The sequence below is a fragment of the Rhincodon typus genome, chromosome 21 (assembly GCF_021869965.1).
Source record: "Rhincodon typus isolate 14 chromosome 21, sRhiTyp1.1, whole genome shotgun sequence".
Taxonomy (NCBI): Eukaryota; Metazoa; Chordata; class Chondrichthyes; order Orectolobiformes; family Rhincodontidae; genus Rhincodon; species Rhincodon typus.
Window position 1 is genome coordinate 44,839,797 of NC_063352.1, and position 27,351 is coordinate 44,867,147.

At 43.6% G+C, this 27,351-nt stretch overlaps 1 protein-coding gene across 2 annotated transcripts in view; it reads left to right on the plus strand.

Moving 5' to 3' along the window:
• Positions 1 to 27,351, plus strand: part of gsg1l (gsg1-like) — a 201,649-nt gene that overhangs the window by 158,131 nt on the left and 16,167 nt on the right. For both annotated transcript variants that reach the window (XM_048609420.1, XM_048609421.1), the window contains exon 4: positions 11,095 to 11,206. In XM_048609420.1, coding sequence (XP_048465377.1) covers positions 11,095 to 11,206 — 112 coding nt within the window. The remainder of the gene's footprint in view (positions 1 to 11,094; positions 11,207 to 27,351) is intronic.

Genomic DNA, 27,351 nt, shown 5'->3' on the forward strand with positions numbered 1-27,351 from the left:
ATTTCTGAAGAAGGGTCTGGACTCGAAACGTCAGCTTTCCTGCTCCTCTGATGCTGCTTGGCCTGCTGTGTTCATCCAGCTCTACACCTTGTTATCACAAATGCGTCAATACCACTTTGTCAAGGGTTGCTAGGGGTGGGTAATAAATGTTATTCTTGCTAGTGACTCTCACATCCATGGCTATCTTTTGTTAAAAGAAACCTACATCTATCTGTTGCAGGCATATACATTTGACCTAGCACTATATGTATGTTGTCCTCACAAAGTTCAACGTGCACAGAAACTCTTAATATAATATTGTCATCAAATCATTGAGGTCAACAGCACAAAAGGCCTTCAACTCATCAAGTCTGCATTGGCCCAAAACAGCCCCCTAACTGTTCTATTCCCATTTTCCATCGCCTGGCCCATAGCCTTGTATGCCTTGACATTGCAAGTGCACATCTAAATACTATTAAATATTATGAGGGTTTCTGCCTCTACAATCCTTACAAGCAGTGAGTTCCAGATTCGCACCACCGTCTGTGTGAAAAATAAATCCTCACATCCCCATTAAACCTCCTGCCTCTTATCTTAAATCTGATCTCTCCATCAAAGGGAAATGTTTCTTCTTGTCTACCTTATCTTTACCCCTCATAATTTTATACGTCACAATGACTGAAAGTCTCTAGCCCAGGGAACACCCTGGTAAAGCTCCTCTGCCCCCTCTCCAGTGCTATCACATCCCTCCGATAATGTGGACTTCAGAACTGCACACAATACTTTCGTTGTCGCCTAATTAATGATTTATACACTTCCCTGCTCTTAAACTCTATGCCTCAGCTAATAAAGACAAGTATACTATATGCCTCTTAACCACTTTATTCACCTATCCTGCTACATTAAGGGGCCAATGTACATGCAAGCCAAGATACCTCTGATCCTCAGTGCTCCCAGTGTCTTACCATTCATTCTATATTCCTTTTGCTCTGTTTGTCCTGCACAAATGCATCACTTCACACTTCTCCAGATTGAATTCCATTTGCAACTGATCAGCCCATCTATTTTATCCTGTAACCTAAGGCTATCCTCCTCACTATCTATCAAACCACCAGGTGCCACACCATCCATGAACTTCCTGATCAACCTTCCTACGTAAAGGCTAAATTGTTTGCATATACCACAGGCAGGAGGGGCACCAACACCGATCTCTGTGGGATCCCACCGAGATGCTGGCTTCCAGTCACAAAAACACCCTTTGACCTTCACCCTCTGCTTCCTGCTGCTCAGCCAATTCTGTATCTAATTTGCCAAATTCCTTTGGACCTATGGGCTCTTATCTTTGCTGTGCATCTCCCATGAGGGACTTTATCAGAAGCCTAGTGATTTACAGTGCTAATGTCTGTCTATATAACAAGGAGACTATCGCTTTCTGAAAAGAAAGGATGCTATTCAAAAGACAATCTCACTGCAAAAAACATAAAACCACCATTACCATTGCCCTTATTTTATCCCAACACCAAAATCTGATGTATATGCAAATTCCAAACCAGTACAGCTTTTGCAACGGTGTGTAAGACAAGATGAAAAGTAGAAAAGGTACTTCAATTTATTTCGTTATAATCTTGTAATGTTGCAAAAAGATTCGCTTACAACAGCTTCACTCTGCCTTTTACATTAATAAAAAACTAAACATGTATCTGGAAGAGAACAGCACAAATCATACTCCCAGAGTGCAGGAAAAGTGAAAGAGATGGGGCAAATTTACATTTGAAATGCTTGAATATTGTCTGAGAGGCAGAAACACTAACGAAATAAGGGATCCCATAGCTTTGAATTTCTAGGAAAGAGAGACTTGGATGAGACTTCCAGCTGATGGAATAAATTGGAAGTTCATTGTACAATGCTTGTAATTTTCTGTCTATTTAAATGCATAATTAGATAAAGAAAGGTTTGTAAACCAAGGTTTCTTATTGATAATGATGGCAAGCAATTCTCCCAGTTAAGATACAAATTCACAACATTCCTCCAATGCGTTTTCAGTGACCTTACAAATATTTAATGTTTCTAATGAAGATCCCTGTATAAAAATACAGGTAAATGTTGTATTGTACATACCGAGATCTATTGTTGACAGACAATTCGTTTATTAGTTTCCTGAGTTCATCTAAGAGTTAAGAATCATTTTGATACAAATACCTAACTGCATTCAATAGTGCAAGGCCAGATTTTCTAACACTTTGTTTGCCTCATCACTCCTTTCTTTAATAGAATCAGAGGTCTACAGCATGGAAACAGGCCCTTTGGCCCTACTTGCCTATGCCACCCAGTTTTCACAATTTAAAACCATTTTAACCCATTTGCCTGTATATTGATCCATATCCCTCTATACCCATCCCATCCAGATACCTGTTTAATTATTTCTTAAAAGACGAAATTGTACTCGCTTCTACCACTACCTCTGGCAGCCTGTTCCAGACACTCACCACCCTCTGTGTGAAACATTTGCCCCTCTGGACCCTTCTGTATCTCTTCCCCTCTCACTTTAAGCTTATGTCCTCTAGTTTTGGCCCTGGGGAAGGGCTGTCAGCTCACTACCTTGTCTATGCCTCTCATGATTTTATAGACCTCTATAAGGGCCCCTACACTCCAGGGAACAAAGTCCCAGCCTATCCAACCTCTCCTTATAACTCAAACTTTCCAGTCCAGGTAGCATCCTGGTAAATCTTTTCTGCACTCTGTCTAGTTTAGTAATATCCTTCACATCAACAAAGAAAGACATTGGTCGGGAAAGTGAATTGCAATATTGTATTACTTACCCTGGACCTGTCCAACTGCTCCCCTGGGGCGTATCTGCCAATATGCTCTGTTTGGGCTGAAGGGCCTCTTCCTGTGCTTCTTGCTTTTCTCATGCATGGTCAGGAAGAGCTTCACATCAGGGGAAGCAATGGCCTAGTGACTAAACTATTAATCTAGTGAGTCTGGTAATGTTCTGGGGACTCCAGTTCAAATCCCCACGGCCGATGATGGAGATTGAATTTGATTTTTTAAAAAAAGTTAGAATTATGTGTCTAATGATGACCAAGGAACTGTTGTGGATTGTTGGGGAAAACCCACCTGGTTTACTAATGTGCTTTAGGGACAGGAACTACTGTCCTTACCTGGTCTGGCCTACGTGTGACTCCAGACCCACAGCAATGTGGTTGACCTTTAACTGATCTCTTGGCAACTCGGGATGTACAATAAATGCTGTCCTAGCAAGTGACATCTACATAACATTAAAAACAAGGAACAGGGATAGGGAATTCAGCCCCTTGAGCCTAATACTCCATTTGATAAGATCATGTCCTGTCTCTTCTTAGCCTCAACTCCATTTTCTTGCCTATTTCCCATAGCCCTTTAACCCATTATTAATCAAAAGTCTGTCTCACTGATCCTTAAATATCTGTCCCAGCATCCACTGCTCACTGGGATAGTGAATTCCATAGATTCATGCCCTTATTGAGAGATGTAATTTCTCCTCATCTGTGTTTTAGTCTGCAATCCCTCATCCTAAAAATATAACCTCTCATTCTAGATTGTCCACATTAGGCAACATCCTTTCTATGTCTACTTTGTCAATCCCCTTTAGCGTCTTATACACCTCAATTAGATTTCTACTCACTTTCTCAGAAAGAATATAGGCCTATACTCCAGACAGCATCGACCTAACTATTCAATCTCTCTCCATAATTCAAACCCCTCATCTCTGGAATCAATCTAGTGAACCTCCTCTGAACTGCCTCTAATACAACTATTTCCCAGTAAGGGACCCAAAACTGGCCACAATTCTCCAGGTGTGGTCTCACTAACACCCTGTACAGTTGGAGCAACACTTCCTTCCTTTTATAACCGATGCGTTTAGCAATAAATGCCAAAATTCCATTTGCCCTCCTTATTACCTGCTGTATCTACATATTAGTTTTCTGTGACTCATGAGGACCCTCAGATCCCTCTGCACTGGAACACTTGCAGAGTTAGGTTAGGAGTCAGACTAGACATACAGGAGTTAGTCCACATTTCAAATTATCTAAGATTTCCTGGGTAACTATTCACTTAACTGCAACGAAGCACTCTGAATTCTCTGCTTTAAATGAAGACTTTTAGAAGTTCCGGGCAAAGGGGGATCAGAATTTTTTAATTCCCCAAGAAACACCCTTGTATCCTGCGACATCAGGGATTCCAGAGGATCCCAATGTTCAACTTCGCAAATCCCATCAATCCTTCAGAATTGACGACCCGGCCATCAGAAAATCCGGGCCAATGATTTTGCAATGTCATTGTGGATTCGTAACCAGGGTTGTTAAGTATTTTAAAGCCCTGGTGTGGAGACTGGCTTCACTTAGTTGGCTGGTTACTCAGGATAAGAGATGCCTTGTGATGCTATTGTGCAGCCCCTGATTCATTGGCACGGTGGCTCAGTGGTTAGCACTGCTGCCTCACAGTGCTCGGGACCTGGGTTCAATTCCAGCCTCGGGCTCTTGTGCTCCTCCTCGCCATTTCTTCTGGGTGTTCCAGTTTCCTTAGGGTGCTCTAATTTCCTCCCACAGTCCAAAGATATGCAGTTTAGGTGGATTGGCCATGCTAAATTTGAGTCATAGAGCTGTGCAGCATGGAAACAGACCCTTCAGTCCAACTCGTCTATGCCGACCAGGTATCCTAAATTAATCTAGTTCCCCTTTGCCAGCATTTTGCCCATATTCCTCTAAACCCTTCCCATTCGTGTACCCATTTAGATGCTTTTTAAATGTTGTAATTGTACCAGCCTCCACCACTTCCTCTGGTAGCTCATTCCATACACACACCACCTTCTGCATGAAAAAGTTGTCCCTTTGGTCCTTTTAAATCTTTCCCCTCTCATCTTAAACCTATGCCCTCTAGTTTTGGACTCTGCTACTTTGGGGAAAAAGACCTTGCCAATTCACTCTATCTATGCCCCTCATGATTCTATTTGCCCATAGTGTCCAGGGATGTGCAGGTTAGGTGGGTTAGCCATGGGAAATGCAGGGTTACAGGGATAGGGTGTGGATTTGGGTTTGGTTGGGATGTTTTTCAGAGGGTCAGTGTAGACTTGATGGGCTGTAGCCTGCTTCCACACTGTAGGGCTTCTATGATTGATACAGAGTTCAGATGGAGCTCAATGTTAGTAGTTTCAAACAGGGCTGTGGTGGAGCAGACGATGGGGCAGCTGAAGATATGGTTCTGCTCTTTGCACTTTTTTGGGAGGACCCCCTGTACAACACAGACCGTGTGTGCTGCATCATTCTGTCAGCTGTACACTGCCCAATTGGAGCAGGCAATGAGGTGATGTCCTGGACGCTGAGGAATTGGGAGAAGTGGAGGTTGTCAGGTCCCAAGCAGAGGGGCAGTTTTGCATCCTAGGGTAAAGGGGGCTTTGGGTTCTAAGAGAAAGGCAAGCTGTTGGGTCTGATGGCAAGGCAGGGTGTTAGGTCAGGGCCCAGGAATGTGGTAAGGAGGAAGATGAGGACAGTGAGTAGGATGAAGTCTATACCCTTGCCCATGACAGAGCTGAGCTGCATTGGAACTACAAGTCAGGCAGGATCTCACTGACATCTAGTTCCAGTAGATGATAGCTGGGTGCAGCAGACTATCATGTAATGTAAATTAGCCTTTGGTCTTCTTGCCAGAATTTGCTTATCAGGGTAAACGTTAGCCTCTATTCAAATCATAAGACCTCTATAGTGCAGAAAGAGGCCATTCAGCCTATTGAGTCTGCACCGACCCTCCACCCAGACACGCTACCCCTGTAACCCCAAATTGTCCCATAGCTATTCCACCTAGCCTGCACACCCCTGGACACTAGGGGCAATTTAGCATGGCCAATCCACCTAACCCCCACATCTTTGGAGTGTGGGAGGAAACCAGAGCACCCGGAGGAAACCCATGCAGACATGGAGAGAATGTGCAAACTCCACACAGACAGTCGCCCGCGGGTGGAATTGAACCCAGGTCTCTGGCGCTGTGAGCCAGCAGTGCTAACCACTGAGCCACCGTGTTTGTGTTCCCATCTGCTGTCTGCCATAAAGTGCTCACATTTGGACTTGCCCAATTTCATGCCTTTATATGATCTTCCCCTCCTGGACAATGCCATGCTGCAGGTCTACACTGGACCATTAGTTAGGGTGGGTATTCAGATGGGACATAGCTATGGACAGTGAAATGGTATGATGTGGTGGTTAACAGTGACTAGGCCGAGGGAGTGGAGTTGTATCTGGAGTTGTATGTGTGAGGGAGTGACAGACATGTCAGCGATGCACTATGGCAAGTGTGGATTTGGGCCCGTTGTGCCAGTGATGGTTATTACCAACACTTACTCATAGTAGCCCTTTGTAAATATGTGAGGGGAGCGAAGTTTAAAAGAGATGTGCAAGGCAAGTTTTTCTCACAAAAGGGTGGTGAGTGCCTGGAACGTGCTGCCAGATGAACTGGTGGAAGCACCACCATCAGCACAGACACAATTTGCTTTTCCATACTAAAACAGTCTTCACTTACAGGGTCCGTACCCCTCTATTCCCTTCTCGTCATGTATTCATCCAGGAGCTTGGTGAAGGCTGCTGTTGTGTCTGCTATTTTTTTTCAAAGCCTGTCCGCCATCTACAAGGCACAAGTCAGGAGTGTGATGGAATGCTCCCCACTTGCCTGGATGGGTGCGGCCCCAACAACACTCAAGAATCTTGACACCATCCAGGACAAAGCAGCCCGCTTGACTGGCACTACATCCACAGGCATCCACTCCCTCCACCACCGACACTCAGTAGCAGCAGTGTGTACTATCTACAAGATGCACTGCAGAAATTCACCAAAGATCCTCAGACAGCACCTTCCAAGCCCACGACCACTTCCATCTAGAAGGACAAGGGCAGCAGACATATGGGAACACCACCACCTCCAAGTTCCCTTCCAAGTCACTCACCATCCTGACTTGGAAATATATCGCCGTTCCTTCACTGTCGCTGGGTCAAAATCCTGGAATTCCCTCCCTAATAGCATTGTGAGTCAACCTACAGCAGGAGGAATGCAGCGGTTCAGGAAGGCAGCTCACCATCACCTTCTCAGGGGCAGTTAGGAATGGGCAAGAAATGCTGGCCAGCCAGCGACACCCACATCCCACGAAATGAATAGAAACAAAAAAAAAGCGGACACAACAACAGCCTTCACCAAGCTCCTGGACGAATACATGATGAGGAAGGGAATAGAGGGATACGGATCCTGTAAGTGAAGACAGTTTTAGTATGGAAAGGCAAATTGTGTCCGTGCAGATTTGGAGGGCCAAAGGGCCTGTTCCTGTGCTGTGTTGTTCTTTATTCTTAGTTCTTTGTTGAAAAACTGAAAAAAAAACCGAAAATGCTGGGAATACTCAGCAGACCTGGCATCATGTGTGGAGGGAGAACCAACGTTTCAGATCAATGATCTATGATTAGAACTGGGAAAAGTTAGAAATGTAACACAGTTTAAGCAATGTAGGAGTGAGGCTGGCAAAAGAACGAAAAGGGAGATCTTTAATAGGGTGAAATATAGGGTAGATTAAATGACAGAGTTCATTGTGTAAAACTGAAGGAAAAGGTAGTTATGAAAGAGTAGGTATGAATAGCAAAGTCATGAATAGTTGCCCTCTGGAAGCGCAGGAAGAAAAGGAACGAGACAAGAGAGAGCAAGGTAACTATAACAAAGAAAAAGGAAACAAAATTGGAGCAGAGGTAATGGTCCGTAAGTGTTGAATTCAATTGTGATTCTAAAGTGCCCAGTTGGAAATTTTTAAGCTTGCGTTGAGCGCTGCAGGAGGTCAAGGAGAGCGCAAGAGAAAATTGGAGAGTTGGGTTAACAGGCAATTGGGAACTCAGGGTCAAGCCTATGGATTGAACTAGACCTCAAAGTAGTGTGTTTCATCTCCTCACCATCTAGAAAAATGACAAGTCCGACTGCTGTGGTACAGAGGCTCAAAGAATTAATTGCAGCTTACAGAAAAAGAAAGAGCAATGAGATTTTTTGGCTTCCACCAAGATGAGCCCAAAGTGACTGAGTTGGCCAATTGCTCATCCAATAACATCAACGTGAGGTATAAAAGTTCAGTGCGAAACATGTTTAAGTTGGATGAGCGAAACTTTAGCATCAATCCCAGCCTCTGACAGGAGTGGGATGATATGGACAGATCCATCATCAGTTTCTGGTGGTCTGCACTGCTTCACAGATGTGTATTGTGGAATTGGACTGAAGACTGTTTTCTGACTGGAAATAAAAGATATTGAGGGTACCAATATTCTTCAAATATACTGTTGCAATCCCTAATGGGGAAACCATAATCCAAAAATGATTATATTTATCAAGCAACGCACAAATGAAGACACCACCAACTGGACTTCACTTCTCATAACTTGAATGTCACCGAGAAAAAGGCACATTTTGTCAAATCTTTCTATCTTCGGTACCGTTTCAGAGCCTAAGGAGTTGCAAAAGCTGCTGAACATTGTGCAATCATCGGCAAACATCCGCACTTCTGACTTTATGATGGAGGAAAGGTTATTGATGAAGCAGCTGAAGATGGTTGGCCCTTCCCCACCCCACTGATGGACTCCTGCAGAGATACCCTGGAGCTAAGATGATTGACTTCCAATAACCACAAGCATTTTCCAGATAGCCAGGTCTTCTTGATGCCATATTCAGTGAAATTCTACATTGATGTCAAGTACAGTCATTCTCACGTCAACTCTGTAGTTCAGTTTTTTTGTCCATGTTTGGAATAAAGTCAACAGTTGTCTGGCCCTGGCAGTATCCAAACTGACCATCAGTGAACGGTGATTGTGGAGAAAGTGCCTGTTGATCACACTGTTGATGACACCTTCCTTATGAGTAGGATATGTTGTGCTTTCTTGTGGACGGGGCATAGTTGGCAATCAGATGCCACATTCAAGCAACATATCAAGAATACAATTCTTTTTCAGCTTTGCCACATTGGCACCTAATGTTTAGGCATTCCAACTGCTGCTGTTAGCATGCCTAACTTTATTAGACCTGCATTCCCTCTAATTTTCTTACTGCCCGCACTGACCTTTGAGTTTGGTGCTTGTAGCAACTTCCTGAACCAGAAGCCAATGCTGCAATCAATGTGCCCAGACCAATCTCTGTGAGGGGAATGTTGGAGTAGCTCGCACACGTGAGCCAATGCAGCTTAGAGGTAACGTTGGCCCACTAGCTTGATAGTAATGGTGGACTGAGAATTAAGCCAGGCAACGAGGTCAAAGATTGTGCTCAAGTCCAATTGGACTGCTGCTGATGGTCGACAGTGTGTCACGAATACCCCGGTTTGGATTTCTAGTTCTGTTTACATCTGTCCTATTTACCGTGGCGGTAATGTCTCAAGCCGATGGACCAAGGCAGGGCCGTGCATCCTAAATGTGAAAATGGAACATTGGCTCCTGACTGCTGGACAGATATAACTAAGACAGCTAGATTAGTGAGGATGAGGTTATGAGGGGTTTTGTTTCTCTTAATATTTCCCTGTCCACCTGCTACAGAACCAGACTAGTCCCTATGTCCAGCTCATTTAGTCCTGGTGCTACTGAGCTATGGCGCTCCTGCTGATGGCTCCTCAGGTTCACCACCCAAAGAACATTTGGTGCCACTCTCTGTGCTCCCTCATGGGGTAGTGTTGATTCATCAGCTGAGAGGGTGAATGGTGTGGGTTGCATGTTGTCAGTAGGTGGTAATCATCAGGTGGTTTCCTTGCTCATATTTGACCAGCTGCTATAAGAATCCATGGGGTCCGGAACAATGTTGAGGATTCCCAGGGCAACTCCCTCGTGACTATATACGACTACGCCACCGCCTCTGCTGGGTCTGTCCCATCTCACTGACGGTAAAGACCCAGTAATGGAGATGCTGGTGTCTGGAGCTTTGTCTATAAAGTATGAAACAGTGAGTGAATCCACTCAATGTAGCTGTTTCACAAGCTTAGGGGAGAGCTCTCCAAATTTTGGCCCAAGTCCCCATCTGATAGTAAGTTGGACATAGCAAAGTGTATCTTTGTCATTTCGGATGACTAGGTTAATCCCAAGTGATCCAGCAGATTTTATTATAATTGACATCTCTGTAACAATTTGATACACGTGAAAGGCTGGCTCATGTATTTGCGTGGGCAACCATTCTACTGCGAGTCTGGGTCACAGGTAGGCCATACGGCAGATTTCTTTCTTGAAGGGCATTAATGAACTAGATGGGATTTTACTGCAATCGATGATAGTCTCAGTAATGGTGACCATTAAACTATGTTTAAATTCCAGGAATATCAATGAATGAAATTTAAATTCCAGCAATTGGTGTGGTGGGATGTGAACATATCCAGAGTGTTAGTCGAGGCCTTTGGATTAATAATTCTGTAGCATTATCACTGAGATACCCTGCTTCGACCAATGTAAACTGGATGCTGAGGGAATTAAATGCATGGAACAGGGTTTCAGTTATTTTGTGCTGAATTCTGGCAACAAAACTAACATTGCCACCAACACAAAGTTGCTGGAAAAGCTCAATAGGTCTGGTAGCACATCTGTGAAGGAAAAAACAGAGTTAACATTTTGGGTCCGGTGAGCCTTCCTCAGAACCCTTGGCAGCTCAGCGGGACGGGGTGTGGGGGGTTCTTTTGGCCCGGCGTGGCCTCACCGCGGACATCTAGCCTCGAGGTGATTCGAGTGCAGTCTCCCAGCCTTGAGAGGCGAAGCCTGGTGCAATCTGGAGTCAAGGCCGAGTGCGGACTGGGGGCTCAGGGGTTCTGAGGAAGGGTCGCCCAACCCAAACTGTTAACTCTGTTTTTTCCTTCACAGATGAGCTGCCAGACCTATTGAGCTTTTCCAGCAACTTCTGCTTTTGTTCCTGATTTACAGCATCTGCAATTCTTTCGGTTTTTATTTAATTTTACCACCACGCAGGCTTCCATTAGAAGGGAAGCAGACTGTGATGCACCTTGTCAATGCACAAAAATCTTCCCCAATGTTTTGCAAGATGATTTTAAATGCTTTTCAGTTGACTTTTACAAGAGTGTACTTTGTATTTCTCATTATCTAGGACTGCTCGGAATGGTGGCTCATGTGATGTATACTCAGGTGTTCCAGGTGACAGTCAGTCTTGGACCCGAGGACTGGAGACCACACTCCTGGGACTACGGCTGGTCGTTCTGGTATGAGGTTTCATATCTTTTCAATATCCCATCAATATATGTATCCCTCGGTGACCAAAACATTTTTCTGGATGTGAATTACCACTGCTTTTCATTTTTAACAGTAGGTGTTGACTTCTGTTGTTCCTGTCCTTTGCAATATTTTTCCTTTTACTATTCAGTGTTGAGCTTGAAGTAGAGTCTGCTACTGCAGTCAAGCATTGCAAGGTCAGTTAAGCAATGATATGCTTATAACTGAGGAAGGATGTTTAAACACGTAGAAAATTATACGGCATTACTTGCTTAGTTGACATATCTCAAGTAATCTCTCATTTCAGCAAATGGAACTTGTGAAGCCAGTCTCTGAAAACAATGTTCCAAATCTACATTAGGTTTCAAATAATCCCTGCAGTGCAGGTAGAGGCCATTCAGCCCATTGAGTCTGCATCAACCCTCTGAAGAGCATCTCACCTTCACCCCCACCCTATCCCTATAAATTTATCTATCCTTAGCATTGTTAGAATCTCCTTAAAGGTCAAAAACTTAAAAATATCAAAACTTTCAGTGAATAGGTAAAAGAATGAGGCAGAAAGATTTCACATTTAAACATAAACTAAAAGCAACATTAACTAGACGTTATTTGTGTAGACAAATTATACTTCAGTACAGAACTTTCCCCCTTTTTTATAGAGTTATAGAATCCCTACAGTGCATAAAGAGGCCATTCAGCTCATCCAGTATACACTGACCCTCTGAACAGTATCCCACGCAGAACTAATTCCCCCTTCCCATCCTGACTCCTGAAATCATACATTTAAGATAGAAAACTGTTGGGGCCAGTTCATTAGATATATTCAAGAGAAGATGGACATGGCCCTCGCAGCTAAAGGGATCAAGAGGTATAGAGTGGGATCCTGAAATTGCATGATCATCCATGATCGTGTTGAATGTTGGTACAGGCTCGAAGGGCAGAATGGCCTACTCCTGCACCTACTTTCTATGTATCTAAAGTTAATCCACCTTGCCCGCACTACCCTGGGTACTACGGGCAATTTGGCATGGTCAATGCACCTACCCTGCACATCTTTGGACTGTGGGAGGAAACCTGAGCACCCGGAGGAACCCACGCAGACACGGGGAGAATGTGCAAACTCCACACAGACAGTCACCAAAGCTGGAATCAAACCCAGGCCCCTGGCGCTGTGAGGCAGCAATGCTAACCACTGAGCCACTGTGCCACCTATCTACTTCATCATATTGTCTAAAGGAATCGACATGGTCATCATTAGACTCTTAATTCCAAGTTTTTTTTTAATTGAATTTGAACCCAAGTCCCCAGAACATTACCTAGGTCTCTGGACTAACAGATGAGCAATAATCCCAATAGGTCATTGCCTCCCCTTTCGCTCAAAGGTGAAATATGTGTGGATACTGGAAATCTGAAATAAGAACAGAAAGTGCTGGAGAAATCCAGCAGGTCTGGCAGCATCGGTGGCGAGAGGTAATGTTTCAAGTCCGATATGACTCTCCTTCAGAATGGGCAAACGGAACTCCTCTCAGTTTCTGCTGAGTTTCTCCAGCACTTCCTGTTTCAATTTCAGCTGGATCTTCCTCCCAAGATGAGGGGAAAGCTCTGTTGTCAGCCTATGGGCGTGAGAGCCATGCTGGAGAGAATGGGAGGTCATGGATGGGGGCAGGAGAGGGTAGAGGGTATTATTATCCATGGTTGGGGGTTTAGTGACATAAACATGGGGGAATGTGTGGTTCTAGATGCAGCGGGGCTAAGGGTGAGCTCATATCAAGGGAGGCTCAAAGCTTCACCTAGCCCATAAGGAAATCTAAAATAATGTTAGGGAACCTACCTGAGTCTTTTTTTGATCCATGATCCAGCTCTTGACAGGTCTGACATGACACGGAAACCCCCTACTCAGGCCTGCGAATAATTATACAGTTCAAATGATTTATTTAACCTATTTTTCTAACTGAGCTGTTCAGAGGTGTTATTACATACCTCTGGAATAGATAGAACTTGAATCTGAGCCTCCTGGTCCAGAGGTAGGGAAACTGTGCCACAAGAGGACCCTTTAATAATACATTTTTATTAACTTACTTTTTGAATTGACATATTCAGGCATGTTATTACACACCTCTGAAGCAGGTGGGACTTAAGTCTGGGCCTCCTAGCCCAGAGATAGGAACAATACCACTGTGACACATAAAAGCCCCTTAATAATGCATTTCAGTGCTCGTGTCTTCATCAGCGTGAGATGCTCATATTAAAAAGTAAAGAAATAAAAAGATCAGCGTTACAGATTGTAGGAATAAATTAGAAAATAGAGAAATAAGAAGTTCAGAGCAACAGCCCTTCCAACCCAGTCCACACCAGCACCTAGCCACCAGTTCGCACTGGGCCTTGGCTCCAGATCGCACCAGGCTTGACCTCTCAAGGCCAGGACACTGCACTTGACTAACCTCGAGGCCAGACGTCTGTGGTGAGACTAAGTCGAGTCAAAAGACAACCCCCTTACCCACCCTGAGCTGCCGAGAGACCACCATGTCAGGCCAGTGAGAGACCACCATGCTGGGTTCATGGTGAGGCCCGGATTCTGAGACCGCACTGAAGTCAGGAATTCAGGACATTGCCAAGAAGAATGAAGGCAAAAAGAAAACACACAAAACACAAGAAGAGAAAAGAAAGAAAATAAACTGATGGAACAGACTGTCTGTGACTGAGGAGTCCCATTCTGCTGCCATTTTGGAATTAGAAAGAGAGATTCATCCAAACAACAGCAGCAAAAAAGCTGAGGATGAGACACGAGTCTGAAAATGGCCCAGGTGGGCAACTCCAGGAATGTAACACGATGTTTCTGGATTCTGTACGGGAAGAAATTTAGTTAGCTAACCACATTGGGAAAGGTCATGGCAACTCCAAATTCTGTCTTACCCCTGCACTCCGCACCAAGCAACACTTCCAGCACTTCACAGCTCACAAACACTTCGTTTTGCAGGTCCACGCAACTGTCCCTGTCTATACACTGTCTCATTCATTCATCGCTGGCTCTCATACTCAACCAACAACAATGTGAGGCCTCCATGAAGTCACCGTCACCAAAGGCATTGTATCCTCTTCAGTCACTCTCAGGTCTGCTATTCTCACCAGTACATTAAGGTGAGGAAAGAACTGAAGGTGCAGTCATCTCTAAACAAGACCAGCGGTCTTTCAATGCCCCTAACAAGAAAAGGTGGTGAGATTAGAATCCAGCAGCTAACTGGTAATAGAACTAATTTGAGTGATGTATATCATGCAGCATTTAGTCATGTTGACTTGATTTTGACTTGGCTCATACAGCAGCAATGGCTGGTGGCTCACAGAGGAGTTGTCCCCTTCTATTGCAGGACTTATGTAGAACCATACACCTACTCAGATACCCACACTTCGCTGAGGCCTTGTAGATAAATCGTTGTGACTTTCACTCCACAAGTGATCAGGAAGACATGATGGTGACGGGGACAGGAATGGAGAGTGTATGTCGGAGGGGTTTATCTCTCTGTAAGCTTTGCTCAGCTGGATGGTGACGGGGACAGGAAGGGAGACTGTACATCGTTGGGTGTATCTCTCTGGAAGCTTTGCTCAGCTGGATGCCAATGCTATATCATGGCCACCCTCAATAGTTTGACAAAACTTAGATTTCTTAGCATTAGATTTTATTGTCACACATCCTCAAGTACAGAAGTACATGAGTGCAGTGAAAAGTGTATAATGTTGCTACATAAGGCTGCATCTTGGGTACCAAGGTACAAAAAACTTAGGTACAATGTAGTAAGATAAACAGAGTTAAAAAGTTAAGCACTACCTTATTAGAATAAGTAGGCAAATAAAGAAATAATTTAATAGTTAGCATTAAAGCCTTTCTTAATTTAATCTAGGAAAATAAAGGAATGAGTTAAAAGTTCATAGATCTTTGAGTCCTCCACTTATCACGCTCACCTCTTCTCAACACTACCACTGCACTCACTGTTGCTGCGGCCAAAGCTTCTACCTCTCTGATCTCCCCGGTGCCTCGAGAACATGCCTAGGCATGACCCACTCCCAAGTCAAGCCACCAAGAGATCAGGCTGAGACCTGTCGCAGGGAGAGGTGAAAAATCACCAAGAGATTTTAAAAAAAGGGGTGAATAAAAAAGATGAGAAATAAAAGATGGAGTGGAGGAACTGGAGCTGGAACGTTCTACTCTGTCACCATCTTGGATCTGCGCAACTGTTGCAGAGACAATAGGAAAATACAGTTCAAACATGAATGTATAGATATTTCAGGACTTTCTCCTCCTGTTCTTCGTTAGATTTGTCCATGTACTAGGCACTTAGTTTATCTTAAATCCAATCCTCAGTGCAGAGGAGAAGAAATCCCCACCATTCTAAAGGCCCTGCCTAGTGTAGAATGAAGGATAACTTCTGGATCCATCCAGGAATCAGCATGCACCTTGAGCATCACAATCACTTGTACATTTGTACATGCTCATCTGATATTTGAGTACTGCTGAGAAAAGACACATTTTGTTAAAGTGTTTTATTAATCAAACACGTGTCAGACGAATTCACAAGAAATGCCAATGTAAAGGGAAAATGACATTCATGCAATTTAACAGGTACCTATCAGTCACCATCTTCATGGTCACTATTCGCAATGCTCCTACCAATCAGAACCCACTTCCCAACCATTCAACACTCTCGTGTCTTAGAGATTGTTTTCCCTTTATATTGGCACTCTCCCTGATCGTCCTTCAGACAACAAGCTTTAACAAATATGTCTTTTTCAGCAATACTCAGCTTCTATACTACCAAACGACAATTCATATGGCATTTATTGTCTCACCAGCGGACTTCGATGATCACCATCAAATTTAAAGGAGGCATTTCTCTTCTTCTTAGTAAGCGTCCCTCAATACTACTTACACGTCCACAGACATCAGGGAGCCGGGATTGCTACAGAATTAAAACATCAGATTTCCTCACTGGAAATCTGTCACATCCCTGCATTAGACCACTTCTAGTCATTGTACACGAGCTGAACACAAATGGAATGGAAGCCTTGCCGTTTATGAAGGCTTGTCAGGCAATCTGGAAGTGTGGGAGTTGTCAAATGCTGACAGCCATGGCAACTCTGGGAAGCCAACTTGAAAGGTCAATCCAAGCACCCACTGACTCTGACTACTGTCAGCTTTGGAGAATCTGCTATAACCATTGGCCTTGACAACCGAAGCTAGTCTTTACTACGGCCAATGGAGAGATCCTGCACGTTGGTGGTGACCTGATGGAGGGAGACAGATTGAGGCTAGTAACAACTGGATTGAAAAATATCCAGCCCATCACACAGCAAAACACTGGCTGTTCCCAGCTCACTAAGAATCCTACCCACACTAACATTAATGTCTTCAAACCTCAAATCTTCCATCTCAACAGGGGTCACGGGATTGATCTCCCTGTTGATCTCTTTCCCAGGCCAGATGAATTGCCTAATCTTACTCCAGTGTTGCTGGTGTATCACTCAGGCTAAACTACCCTCTGAAATGCTCAGGACGTTAATATTTGAACTGATGTCTACCAGTGTACAGTTGAGTTCTTCCTCCATTGTGTTACCCTCTTCTCCCTCAGCTTTCAGTACGGTGCCTGGATCTGAAATGGAAGAGAGTGACAGTAGGGTCGCTCAGGCACCAGCGAACAGATCAATGGCACTTGCTCGATGAAAAGATGCAATGTGATATTGGACTGGAGCAGTAAAAAAGGCTACACGTTTTCCACCCTATACCAATTTGTGTGCCTGATCTATCCCCTGACCGTACTGTTTAGAATCATGTCCCTGAGTGGGAACAAAACATGGATTTTGAATTTGCCGCCTACTGTGTGCTCTGGTCACCTTGTATTGTCCAGCAACCCATCCTGTGAGAAAGAAGAGATGGCCAAGGGAGAGGTTTGGAAAAATGCACATTACATTGACAGATGAAGAGAGGTAGGCAAAGCTTAATGAGGAGAATGCAAGTGTTAGAGTCTATCAGGTCTCGTTGAATGAAGCAATGAAGGTTTGGTGTCGAGGTTGATGGAGAGTGAAAGAAATCGAAAGGATACAAGAAAGGAAATCTTCAGATCAGTGTGCCTACAGGATGCATATGGCTGAAGGAAGAGCAATATACGCCTGAATGAGAAGTGTTACTTAGCAATCTGCTGATATTACTGAACTTACTGTAATATTGCAGCATTGCAGTGTGCATAGTGCTCCCGGAATTGAACTTCTCTGTCCCGACTAAAAATTGCTGCCTAACCACTTTCTGATGAGCTCAACCTCATTCTCTGACTGAATGTACCATAGGAACAGTAGGAGGCCTTTCAGTCCCTGGTGTTATTTCAATGCCTGATGTATACCGTTATTCTCTGCCTACATGTTTTGGTTCCATGTCCTTTGACAACATTGTTTGGCAAAAAATTCAGAAAACCTTTCATTAACCGGCACCTATGAAACCAGGAGTGTGCCAGTTGATCAAATATTCTGGATAATCAAGAGGTCGGCATAATGGCAGTAAACTCTGACGCAGCGAAGCTTAGAGATTTCAAGATCCCTCAAAAACTCCATGTAAAAACATCAACACACCTCCCAAAATCAATGTAAAAATACACAGTAACTAGCAGAAATGTAATGCAGGGGGTGTACACATCACTGTTAAACATTATACTTTAGTTACAGCATAAATCCTCGGACATGACTGTACACTGTAGAATGTGAGGTATATCATTTTTTCTGGTTTATCAAGAGTGCCAGTTGATAAAGTACCAGTTGAAACAAAGTTTGTTGTATGTCAATCTCAGTCCAACATTATTATTTGAGCTGATATCTATTGCTTTTTCCTGGAAGGTCCTTTGTGAGTATAAGTGTTTTCCGACTTCACTGTAAATAGTCTGACCTCAGACAATGTCCAAATCAGCAGAATGTTTCTCCCACTTATCCTCTCAGCCTTTTTCAAAGGCCTAAAAGCCACAATCAATGCAGCCCTTAATCCTTCATATCCTGTGGAACAAAAGTCAACTTTCTGTAATTTCTCCGTATAAAAGAGCCTTGGTAACATTCCGCAGAATCCATGTTGTACTCCTTCCAAACGTAAGATGTCCAGTCAAAAGTAGAATTCCCAGGACTGAACACTGCACTCCAGATGTAGGAGGCTGAGGAGTGACCTTATAGAGGTTTATAAAATCGTGAGGGGTATAGATAAGGTGAGTAGCAGGTGTCCTTTGCTTAGGGTGGGGGATTTCAAGACTAGGGGGTTATTTTTACGGTGAGGGGAGAAAGATTTTTAAAAAAAACATGAGGGGCAATTCTTTTACACAGAGAGTGGTTTGGTTATGGAATGAACTTCCAGAGGAAGTGGTGGATGTGGGTACAGTTACAACATTTAAAAAACATTTGGATAAGTTCATGAATAAGAAACGTTTGAAGGGATATGGGTCAAGCACAGATATATGGGACTAGTTTAGTTTGAGATATGGTCATCATGGACTGGTTGGACCGTAGGGTCTATTTCCGTGCTGTATGACTCTATGACTCTCCTGTGGTCTGATCAAGGCTTTGTATGGTGTAGCAAAACGCCCTCTCTGTCCTGTTCTGAACTGTTTTTTGGTCCGGCCTGTGTCTATAGCCTTCTAAGTGTCTAAGGACCTCCAGCGTTCCCAATTTATCACCATTTAAAAAGTATAGGGACCAATGCTTCTTTTTAATCCTAAATAGATGACTTCACACTTACCTGCACTGAAATCCATCTGCCACTATTTCATCTACACTGTTAATCTATCAAAGTGTCTTAGTAATTTTGTGCTGCCCTCCATATACTTACTACGCTCCCAATCTTTGTGCCATCAGCAAGCTTGGATATATGGCTTTCTATTGCACTGTATAAATCATTAATAACTACTGTAAAAGTGAATAGTTGACACCCCAACATAGATACTTGCAGGACACTACTAGTCAATTCTAATGAGGAATAACCAAGCACTTCCTATCCTGCAGCATTATCTTGATTTCTATTGCAAAAAAAAATGTAACTGTATAAATCTCAGTTCCAGTTACATCAGACTGCCAAACTGGGGACCAAAGGTACATAGAGCCATATATTTGTGAAAAGGTCACAAATGAAATGCAAATAGCTAGCTAGAGCCACAGGCAATGAGTACCATTGTTAAACAGAACTCTAAATCAATTCGAGCAAGTGTTTTATTAGAGGAATGGAACAGGTAACAGTGTGCTGTGGAAGTCAAAGGGAACATGAACAGAGCTATAGAATACGGTCTGCAATCAGCCTGGAAGAGCTTGGATAAAAACATGAATAATGTGGTCCTTTGTTGATATTTTAAACTAATCACACACATCATTACTTCCAATAGGGCAATGGATCTTATACTGTCCTTTGAAGATTTTGATAAGTGTCCATTTTATATCCATGACACTAAAGTAAAATGAAATTTATATTTGACATATTAATATCTAAATACCTTGTCTTCTGTATCTTTTGAGTTTAATAGGAATTGAAATACACATAAGCCCTGATATTCCATTGTCATTTCCTAGCATTCCCTCCTCCACTTGGAATCTCAAGACAATTATTTATCCTAAATGTATTGTTTACAAGGCATTTTATTAACATTGCATGTGATTGTTTTAACTGACCAGAGCAACTGCGTAGAGCTCCCTGCTTAAGTTCCATCACTCCTTGCTCCCACTCAGTGCTTCCTGAAGAAGGAAAATTATTTGGTAATTATACTAGTGTCAGCTTGTCATGTTTACCAGGAGAAAGCCTCTTACAAGCATTACGGTATGATTTTATGAGACAGAATTTCAATACATTTTCTCGATGTTTCGAGACCTGCTCCATGTGATTAAATCATTTTGCAATTAAATCAATGAAATTAAAGTTGTCTTCTCGTAAGAATGTCGCAGGGAGTGGAAGAACTGTTGTTTAATTTTGAGCAGGTATTAATGCAGCTTTTAAAGTCATTCTAAATTTCAGGTACTCCAATTAGCAGCAGATTCTAAACTTTCATAAGAAACTCGCAAAAATAAAACTGTGCATATCAAGCCTGTTTCTTTGAGTTTAACCATTCAGTGTATGTAAAGGGTTGAGGGAAATAAGTTGTGAAGTTAAGCCAGTTCTGCTTACAGGGAACAAATCATGCAGATATAAGCCCCACAAATGGCAGGCATTAACATTAAAGCAGGAAAACTCGAAAACATCATCAGCGCTGCAAATTAGATAACAGCAGAAGGCCCAAACTGTCTACTTCTTCACTCTATACGTCAAGCAAAAGTACTGGCCAGTCATTGTGAGTGCTAAAGATCCTATTGACTCCCCAAAGGTCTCACAAAGACCATACAGTCTCCCCTTATGCCGATGGCAACGCTAATATCCCATTAATACCCCCACAACCTGCAGCCTGGATCACAGTTCAGTCTACTGACTGTCTCATTGTGCCCTGGCTACATCATCCTGTCTTTTGCTTTCATTACACTCCACAAGTGGTCAATTTTCCAGGCGTAGTCCTCGGGCCTGCACAGTATTTCATCATTTCAGGGGATGTGGACATCACTGGCTAGGCCTGTATTTATTGCCCATCTATAACTCCCTTTGGGAAATTTGGGACAATTGTTCTTTTTGAACCATTGCCGTCATTGGCGGATAGAAACACTCACAATGCTGCTAGAAAGATGGTTCTACACCCAGTGACTGGGAAGGAATAGTGATACAGTTCCAAGTCAGGATTGCCTGTGGCTTGGAGGGAAACTTGATAGCATCATCATCTGTAAGTGTTGGTTGTCCTTAAGCTTTTAGGTGGTAAAGGTTGCAGGATTGGAAAATGCTGTCATAGAAGCCTCAGTGGGTTGTATATGTCAACAGTAGTCAGTGCTGCAGTGTGTGCTGGTAGTGGAAATAATGCATGTTAAAGCGGTGGATGTTATGCCAATTCAGCACTTTTATTAATTCACGCACAGAATGTGGTCATTGGCTAGCATTTATCACATGTCCCTAGTTGCCCTTGAGAAGCTGGTAGTGAGCTGCCTACTTGAACTGCTGCAATCAATTTAGTAATGTAGGTATTAACGTAGGTATGCCATTAAGAAGGGAGTTCCAGGACTTTATCCAAGTGATAATGAGGGAACGGCGATATAATTCTAAGTCAGGTTGGTGAGTGGCTTGGAGGGGAACTTGAAGGTGGTGGTGTTCCCATATATCTGTTGCCCTTGTCCTTCTAGATGGAAGTGGTCGTGGGTTTGGAATGTGCTGTTGAAGGATCTTTGGCGAAGTTTTGCAAGGCATCTTGTTGCCACTGAGTGTTGGTGTGAGGTAGGTGGATGTTTGTGGATGCGGTGCCAATCAAGCGGGCTGCTTTATCCTGGATGGTGTTAAACTCCTTGAGTGTTGTTGGAGCTGCACCCATCCAGGCAAGTGGGGAGTATTCCATCACACTCCTGACTTGTGCCTTGTCGATGGTAAGAGGTTTAGGTTAGTCAGGGGCTCATTCACCCAGTGCAGAATTTCCAGGCCCTGACCTGTAGCTATAGCATTAATGTAAATTGGTCTAGTCTAGTTTCCAGAGAATAGTAATCCCAGGTTGTAGATAGTGGGCAATTGAGCATTGATAATGTCATTGAAAGGCAATGGTTTGATTCTTTATTACTGAAACTAGTGTGATGTGAATGTTACTTAACACTTGACAATCCCAGTCACAATCCCCCCACTGGTCAGTATGTTGTAGTGGTCATCACCATGGTGGGATTCCAACCCAACTCCCCAGATCATTTCCTGGGTCTCTGGATTATAATCATGTAGTGATATTACCATGAGGCCATTATCTCCCCCACAATCTATTGCTTTGTAGCAATAAAGTACGCAGTACTTTCGCTCGATAAGCATGACCTCTAAAGGCTGTCAAGAGTCAGAAACGAACCATCTGACCCCACTGGGATCTTGAGCTAGACTCCTTCATTTCTCATCCAAGGCTGCATGACATTTTCAGGTTGTATGAAGCTCAATATAGTCTCCAATATTAATGCTTTCTGAACCGTTTAATCCCAGCTGATTTTACTGCTGACAATTAGGATCCCACACTAGCATTTGACTTAATAGAGTTTTTTAAACTTAACGTCTGTTCCCCGTTTCTTTCACTGAAAAAAGCAGCAGGTTTGAATTTTATGTTCAATGTTTGAGTACACTGAAGTCATTCTATTAATTAATCTTTACAAGTTTCATACATTTAAAAAAAAGTATATTCTGCTCTACAATTACTGTGGGAGGAATGTGAGTGTTGAAACACTTCAGAAGGCAATGCCCCAGGGAGGGACGGGGAGGGACAGTTTGCCAGGCGTTTGGGATAGCTTCAGTGCAAAAAATCCAGAGCAATAATTTGCCAGTATGGAGAAAAGATCATTATTTAAACTGGGGAGGAGCATTCGTTCTATATTCCATAGATTATTTACTGCTATTGGAACCTTTTCTGAGTGAAACATTGATCTGTGCCATCCAGTTTGTTCATTCTGTGATTATGGGGAAGTAACCAATAATTACAGTCAGTTGTCAGGGACCCTGCTGGACAGGTTTAGACGAGTGGCTCAGAATTCAATAAATATTAGCACATTCGATCTTACGTTCCACGGGAAAACCTACAAATAGCCGATCAATGCTTCTGGTGTGATCTGACCGCGATGCATATTCTCTACACTGAACAAGCAGACAAACCGCAGCAAGCACTGTGAACAATAAAAGCAATCTTTCGCATATTTGCTCAAAGATTCTGAGCATCTCTGCAAGGCCCTGTGTTTACTGTCTACCTCTAATCACCCTTGAGACGGCGGTGAGTAGCCTCCTTCTTGAGCCACAGTGGCTCACTGCTGCCTCACAGCGTCGGGGACCTGGGTTCGATTCCACCCTCGGGCGACTGTCTGTGCGGAGTTTGCACGTTCTCCCCGTGTCTGCGTGGGTTTCCCTCCGGGTGCTCTGGTTTCCTCCCACAGTCCAAAGAAGTGCAGGTTAGGGTGGATTGGCCATGCAAAATTGCCCATGGTGTACAGGGATGTACAGGCTTGGTGGCAGAGCCATGGGAAATGCAGGGTTACCAGGATAAGGTAGGTGGCTGGGTCTGGATGGGATGCTCTCCAGAGGGTCAGTATGGACTCAATGGGCCAAATGGCCTTCTTCCACACTGTAGGGATTCCATGATGCACTGCAGTGCTTTTGGTATAGGTAACAACAGTGCTGTTGCAGAGGGACTTGCAGTATTTTGCCCCAGCAATAGGGCAAACGATGCCATAGTTCCAAGGCAGGTTGGTGCATGTCCTAGAGGGGAGCTTGCAGGTGGTGGTGATCTAATGCCTTGGTCCTTCCAAGAACTTTGTTGATAACACCCTCACCTCTGAGATTAGCTGGCCACAGTTCAAGGCCGGCTGCAAATTCTGAGCACCTTTGTAGTAGTGTCTGGTTTGGGAGAGGTCCTGTGTTTCGAAATTCTTGGTGATAAAGCTTTGGAGACACGCTGTCACTGTACATTGGTGGTAGAGAGAGTGAAGGATGTAGGTAGTGGATGGGTTACTAATGAATTGAGTCACTTTGTTCTGGATGGTGTCGAGCTTCTTGAATGTTTTGCCGGGCAGCCCTCAGTGAGGCAATGGGAAAATATTCCACCACGTTCCTGAATGTTAGATAATGGACGGGATTTGGGGAGTTAGGAAGTGAGTTCCTTGATATAGAATTCCTGCTTTACCCCGCTGTCGTAGCCATAGTACTTAAACAGCTGGTCCAGTTCAGTTTCTGGTCAATGGTATTCCCCAAAAATGTTAACAGAAGGGACGTCAGTGATGGAACTAGCATTGCATGTCAGGGAAGATGTTAAAAATGGTCATTGTCTGGTACTTCTGTGGCATGCTTGTAATTTGCCACTTAACAACCCAAGACTGAATGTTCCTCAGATCTTGCTGCATCTTGTCATTGGACTATTCATTATGCCAGGAGTTGTGAATGGATTCTTGAGTAGATTTGTAGCTCGGGTTGTGGATGTTGTGGTTGGTTGGCTCGCCGAGCTGGTTCGTTAGTTCGCAGACATTTCATTACCCTGGTGGGTAACATCATCAGTGCAGCCTCCGATGAAGCGCCGTTGTGTTTTCCTTCCTGGTATTTAAACTCTGGGATCCGTTGGAATTGGTTACCTCATTTCTGGTTTTCCTTTGCATTGTTGAGTATACGGTGTCTAATTCTATGTGTTTATTGATGGCCTTCTTGGTGGAGAACCAGGCCTTTAGGAATTCCCATGCTTGTCTCTGTTTGGCCTGTCCTAGGATCTTGATGTTGTCCCAATTGAACTGTGGTTCTCCTTCTCCGTGTGAATGGAGGCGAGTGAGTACTGGTCTTTTTTTTATTGCTAGTTAGTGTTCATGTATTCTTGTGGCCAGTTTCCTTCCTGTTGTCCAATGTAATGTTTGTCACAGTCTTTGCATGGGATCTTGTACATCACGTTGGTTCTGTCCATAGTGGGTAAGGGGTCTTTGGTTTGAGTTAGCAGTTGGCGTAGGGTTGACATAGGTTTGTGTGCCACTCTGATGCCCAATGGTTGTTGGAGTCTTGTAGTCAGTTCAGGAATTTCTAGAGGCTTGGTTCTCCACCAAGAGAGCCAACAATAAACACGTAGAATTAGTTGCTATATATACACCGCTGCGAAGAAAAAAACAGAAATGAGGTAAACAATTCCAACGGACCCCAGCGTTTAAATACCAGGCGGGAAAACACAACAACGCTTCATCGGAGGCTGCACTGATGATGTTACCCAGCAGGGTAATGAAACGTCTGCGAACTAATGAACCAGCTCGGCGAGCCAACCAACCACAGAATTGTGAATGGAACTGAACTTTGGGTTCTTGTCATCAAACATCTGTACTTTAGATCTGAAGTTAAGGGTGGAAAGTCATCAACGAAGCAGATAAAAGCAATTGGGTCCTACCTTAAGGAATTCCTGCAGCAAAGCCTTGGAATTGAGATGACTGACTCCACCAACTGCAACCATCTTCTTTAGTGTAAGGTATGATTCCAACCAGGGGAGATTTTCCCTCAGATTCCCAGTGATTCCAGTTTCACAAGGGCTCCAAGTTGCGACACTTGATCAACATTGCCTTGATGTCAAGGGTGATCACTCTCAGATCAGTTTGAACGAAAACTCAAACATCCATAATCTATTACAGGCAAAAATCATTGGGAAGTGTATTGATGCTTTGTAGATTCTAAGCTTCCAAATTAATGCATTTCTTGTGCCATCTTGAATGCATAGCTAGTGCACGCCAACCAACAAAATGTGGTGGAGGAAGGTCATGGGAGTTATCATGACCCTAAGTTCTGAGGAAGGGTTACCGGACCCGAAACGTTAACTCTGTTTTTTTCCTTCACAGATGCTGCCAGACCTGCTGAGCTTTTCCAGCAACTTCTGTTTTTGTTCTTGAGTTATTATGACGTTGATTTGAAGCTCCTGCTGCTGTTTTGGAACTGGGTTTCAGTGCAACTAAATGTCCTTACCTTCCCTGGCTCAGTAAGGCGTAACAGTACGGAGTATTAATGACCAAACTCTCCCACATCTGGTTAATGGGATTGAGCAGATTACTTACTATTTTCTTAATGTAGACTGAATACTCAAGTCATATTAATTTTTGGAAAAGTCCAGAGTTCCTAATAGTCTCACTGATCAATAAGGCATGGTTGGGCTGCTCTTTCAGACGTTGTGATGTTATAGTGCACCATGGAACTGGCCCCAGACATGAGTAACCAGCAGGTTTATATATCAGGGTAGAGAATAACTGGAAGCACTGCAGAACAGGGCAAGCTGTCAGAAGAGGGAGGAGAAAGATAAGAACATGGCACTCAACAGGAAGCAATTTCCTAAGGGCATCCTATTGATCTCATTCATATAACACGAATCAACTCGACTGTTAATTTCCTAATGTTTTCAATATCGATTGCTATCACCCCAGCCTGATTTGTCAACAGCTTTTTGTACTTCACTTGACTAAGCAGACCCAAAATATGAGGTGAGATTAGGTAATGATGACATGCTAATGAATGCAAATAAGCCTCTCACTCTCAAGATTGTCCTCTTGCCATTCAACACTTGGTTGCAGAATCCAACATTGCTCTCGACATTGGGAATTTCATCAGTGGTGATCTCACTTTGTTTTCCCAACTTTCTGATCAATGCACAAGATGTTCAGGAACTGTGAAGATTCTGCCCATACTGTATCATCAAACCACATGATTAAAGAATATTCAATTGAAAATTTGTGGGAGGGTGTCCTCAGTAGAAGTGCCAATGGAGCATATATTTAAATTTGTGGGAGTGAGCTTGAATGGGAGCGCATGATTGCAAGGCAGTATCTATCTGTTAATGTGTCGATGCAAGTGAGTGTGTTTGCGCACTTGTATGTGTGTGTATCAATGTGAGTGCATGAAGATGTGTTCAAGTGAAAGTGTGTTTGAGTAAATGTCTGTCTGTGTACATGTGTGTGTGTGAATGTGCACGTGTGCATGCACCCATGTGGGTGTTTGTTGTTGGTGTGGAAGTGTGTGTTTGTGCATGTGAGTAATTGTGTGTGTGCGTGTGGGTGTGAGACAGAGAGAGAGAAAGTGTGTGTATGTGAGACAGAGAGAGAGAAAGTGTGTGTGTGTGTGTGCGTGTGACAGAGAGAGAGAAAGTGCGTGTGTGTGTGTGTGTGTGACAGAGAGAGAGAAAGTGCTTGTGTGACAGAGACAGAAAGTGCGTGTGTGCGTGTGTGTGTGTGTGACAGAGAGAGAGCGCGTGTGCGTGTGACAGAGAGAGAGAGAGTGCGTGTGTGTGTGTGTGTGTGTGACAGAGAGAGAGAAAGTGCATGTGTGTGTGTGTGTTTGACAGAGAGAGACAGAAAGTGTGTGTGTGTGTGACAGAGAGAGAGAAAGTGCGTGTGTGTGACAGAGAGAGAAAAAGTGTGTGTGTGTGTGACAGAGAGAGAGAGTGCATGTGTGTGTGTGTGACAGAGAGAGAGAGAGTGTGTGTGTGTGTGTGACAGAGAGAGAGAAAGTGTATGTGTGTGTGACAGAGAGAGAAAGTGTGTGTGTGTGTGTGTG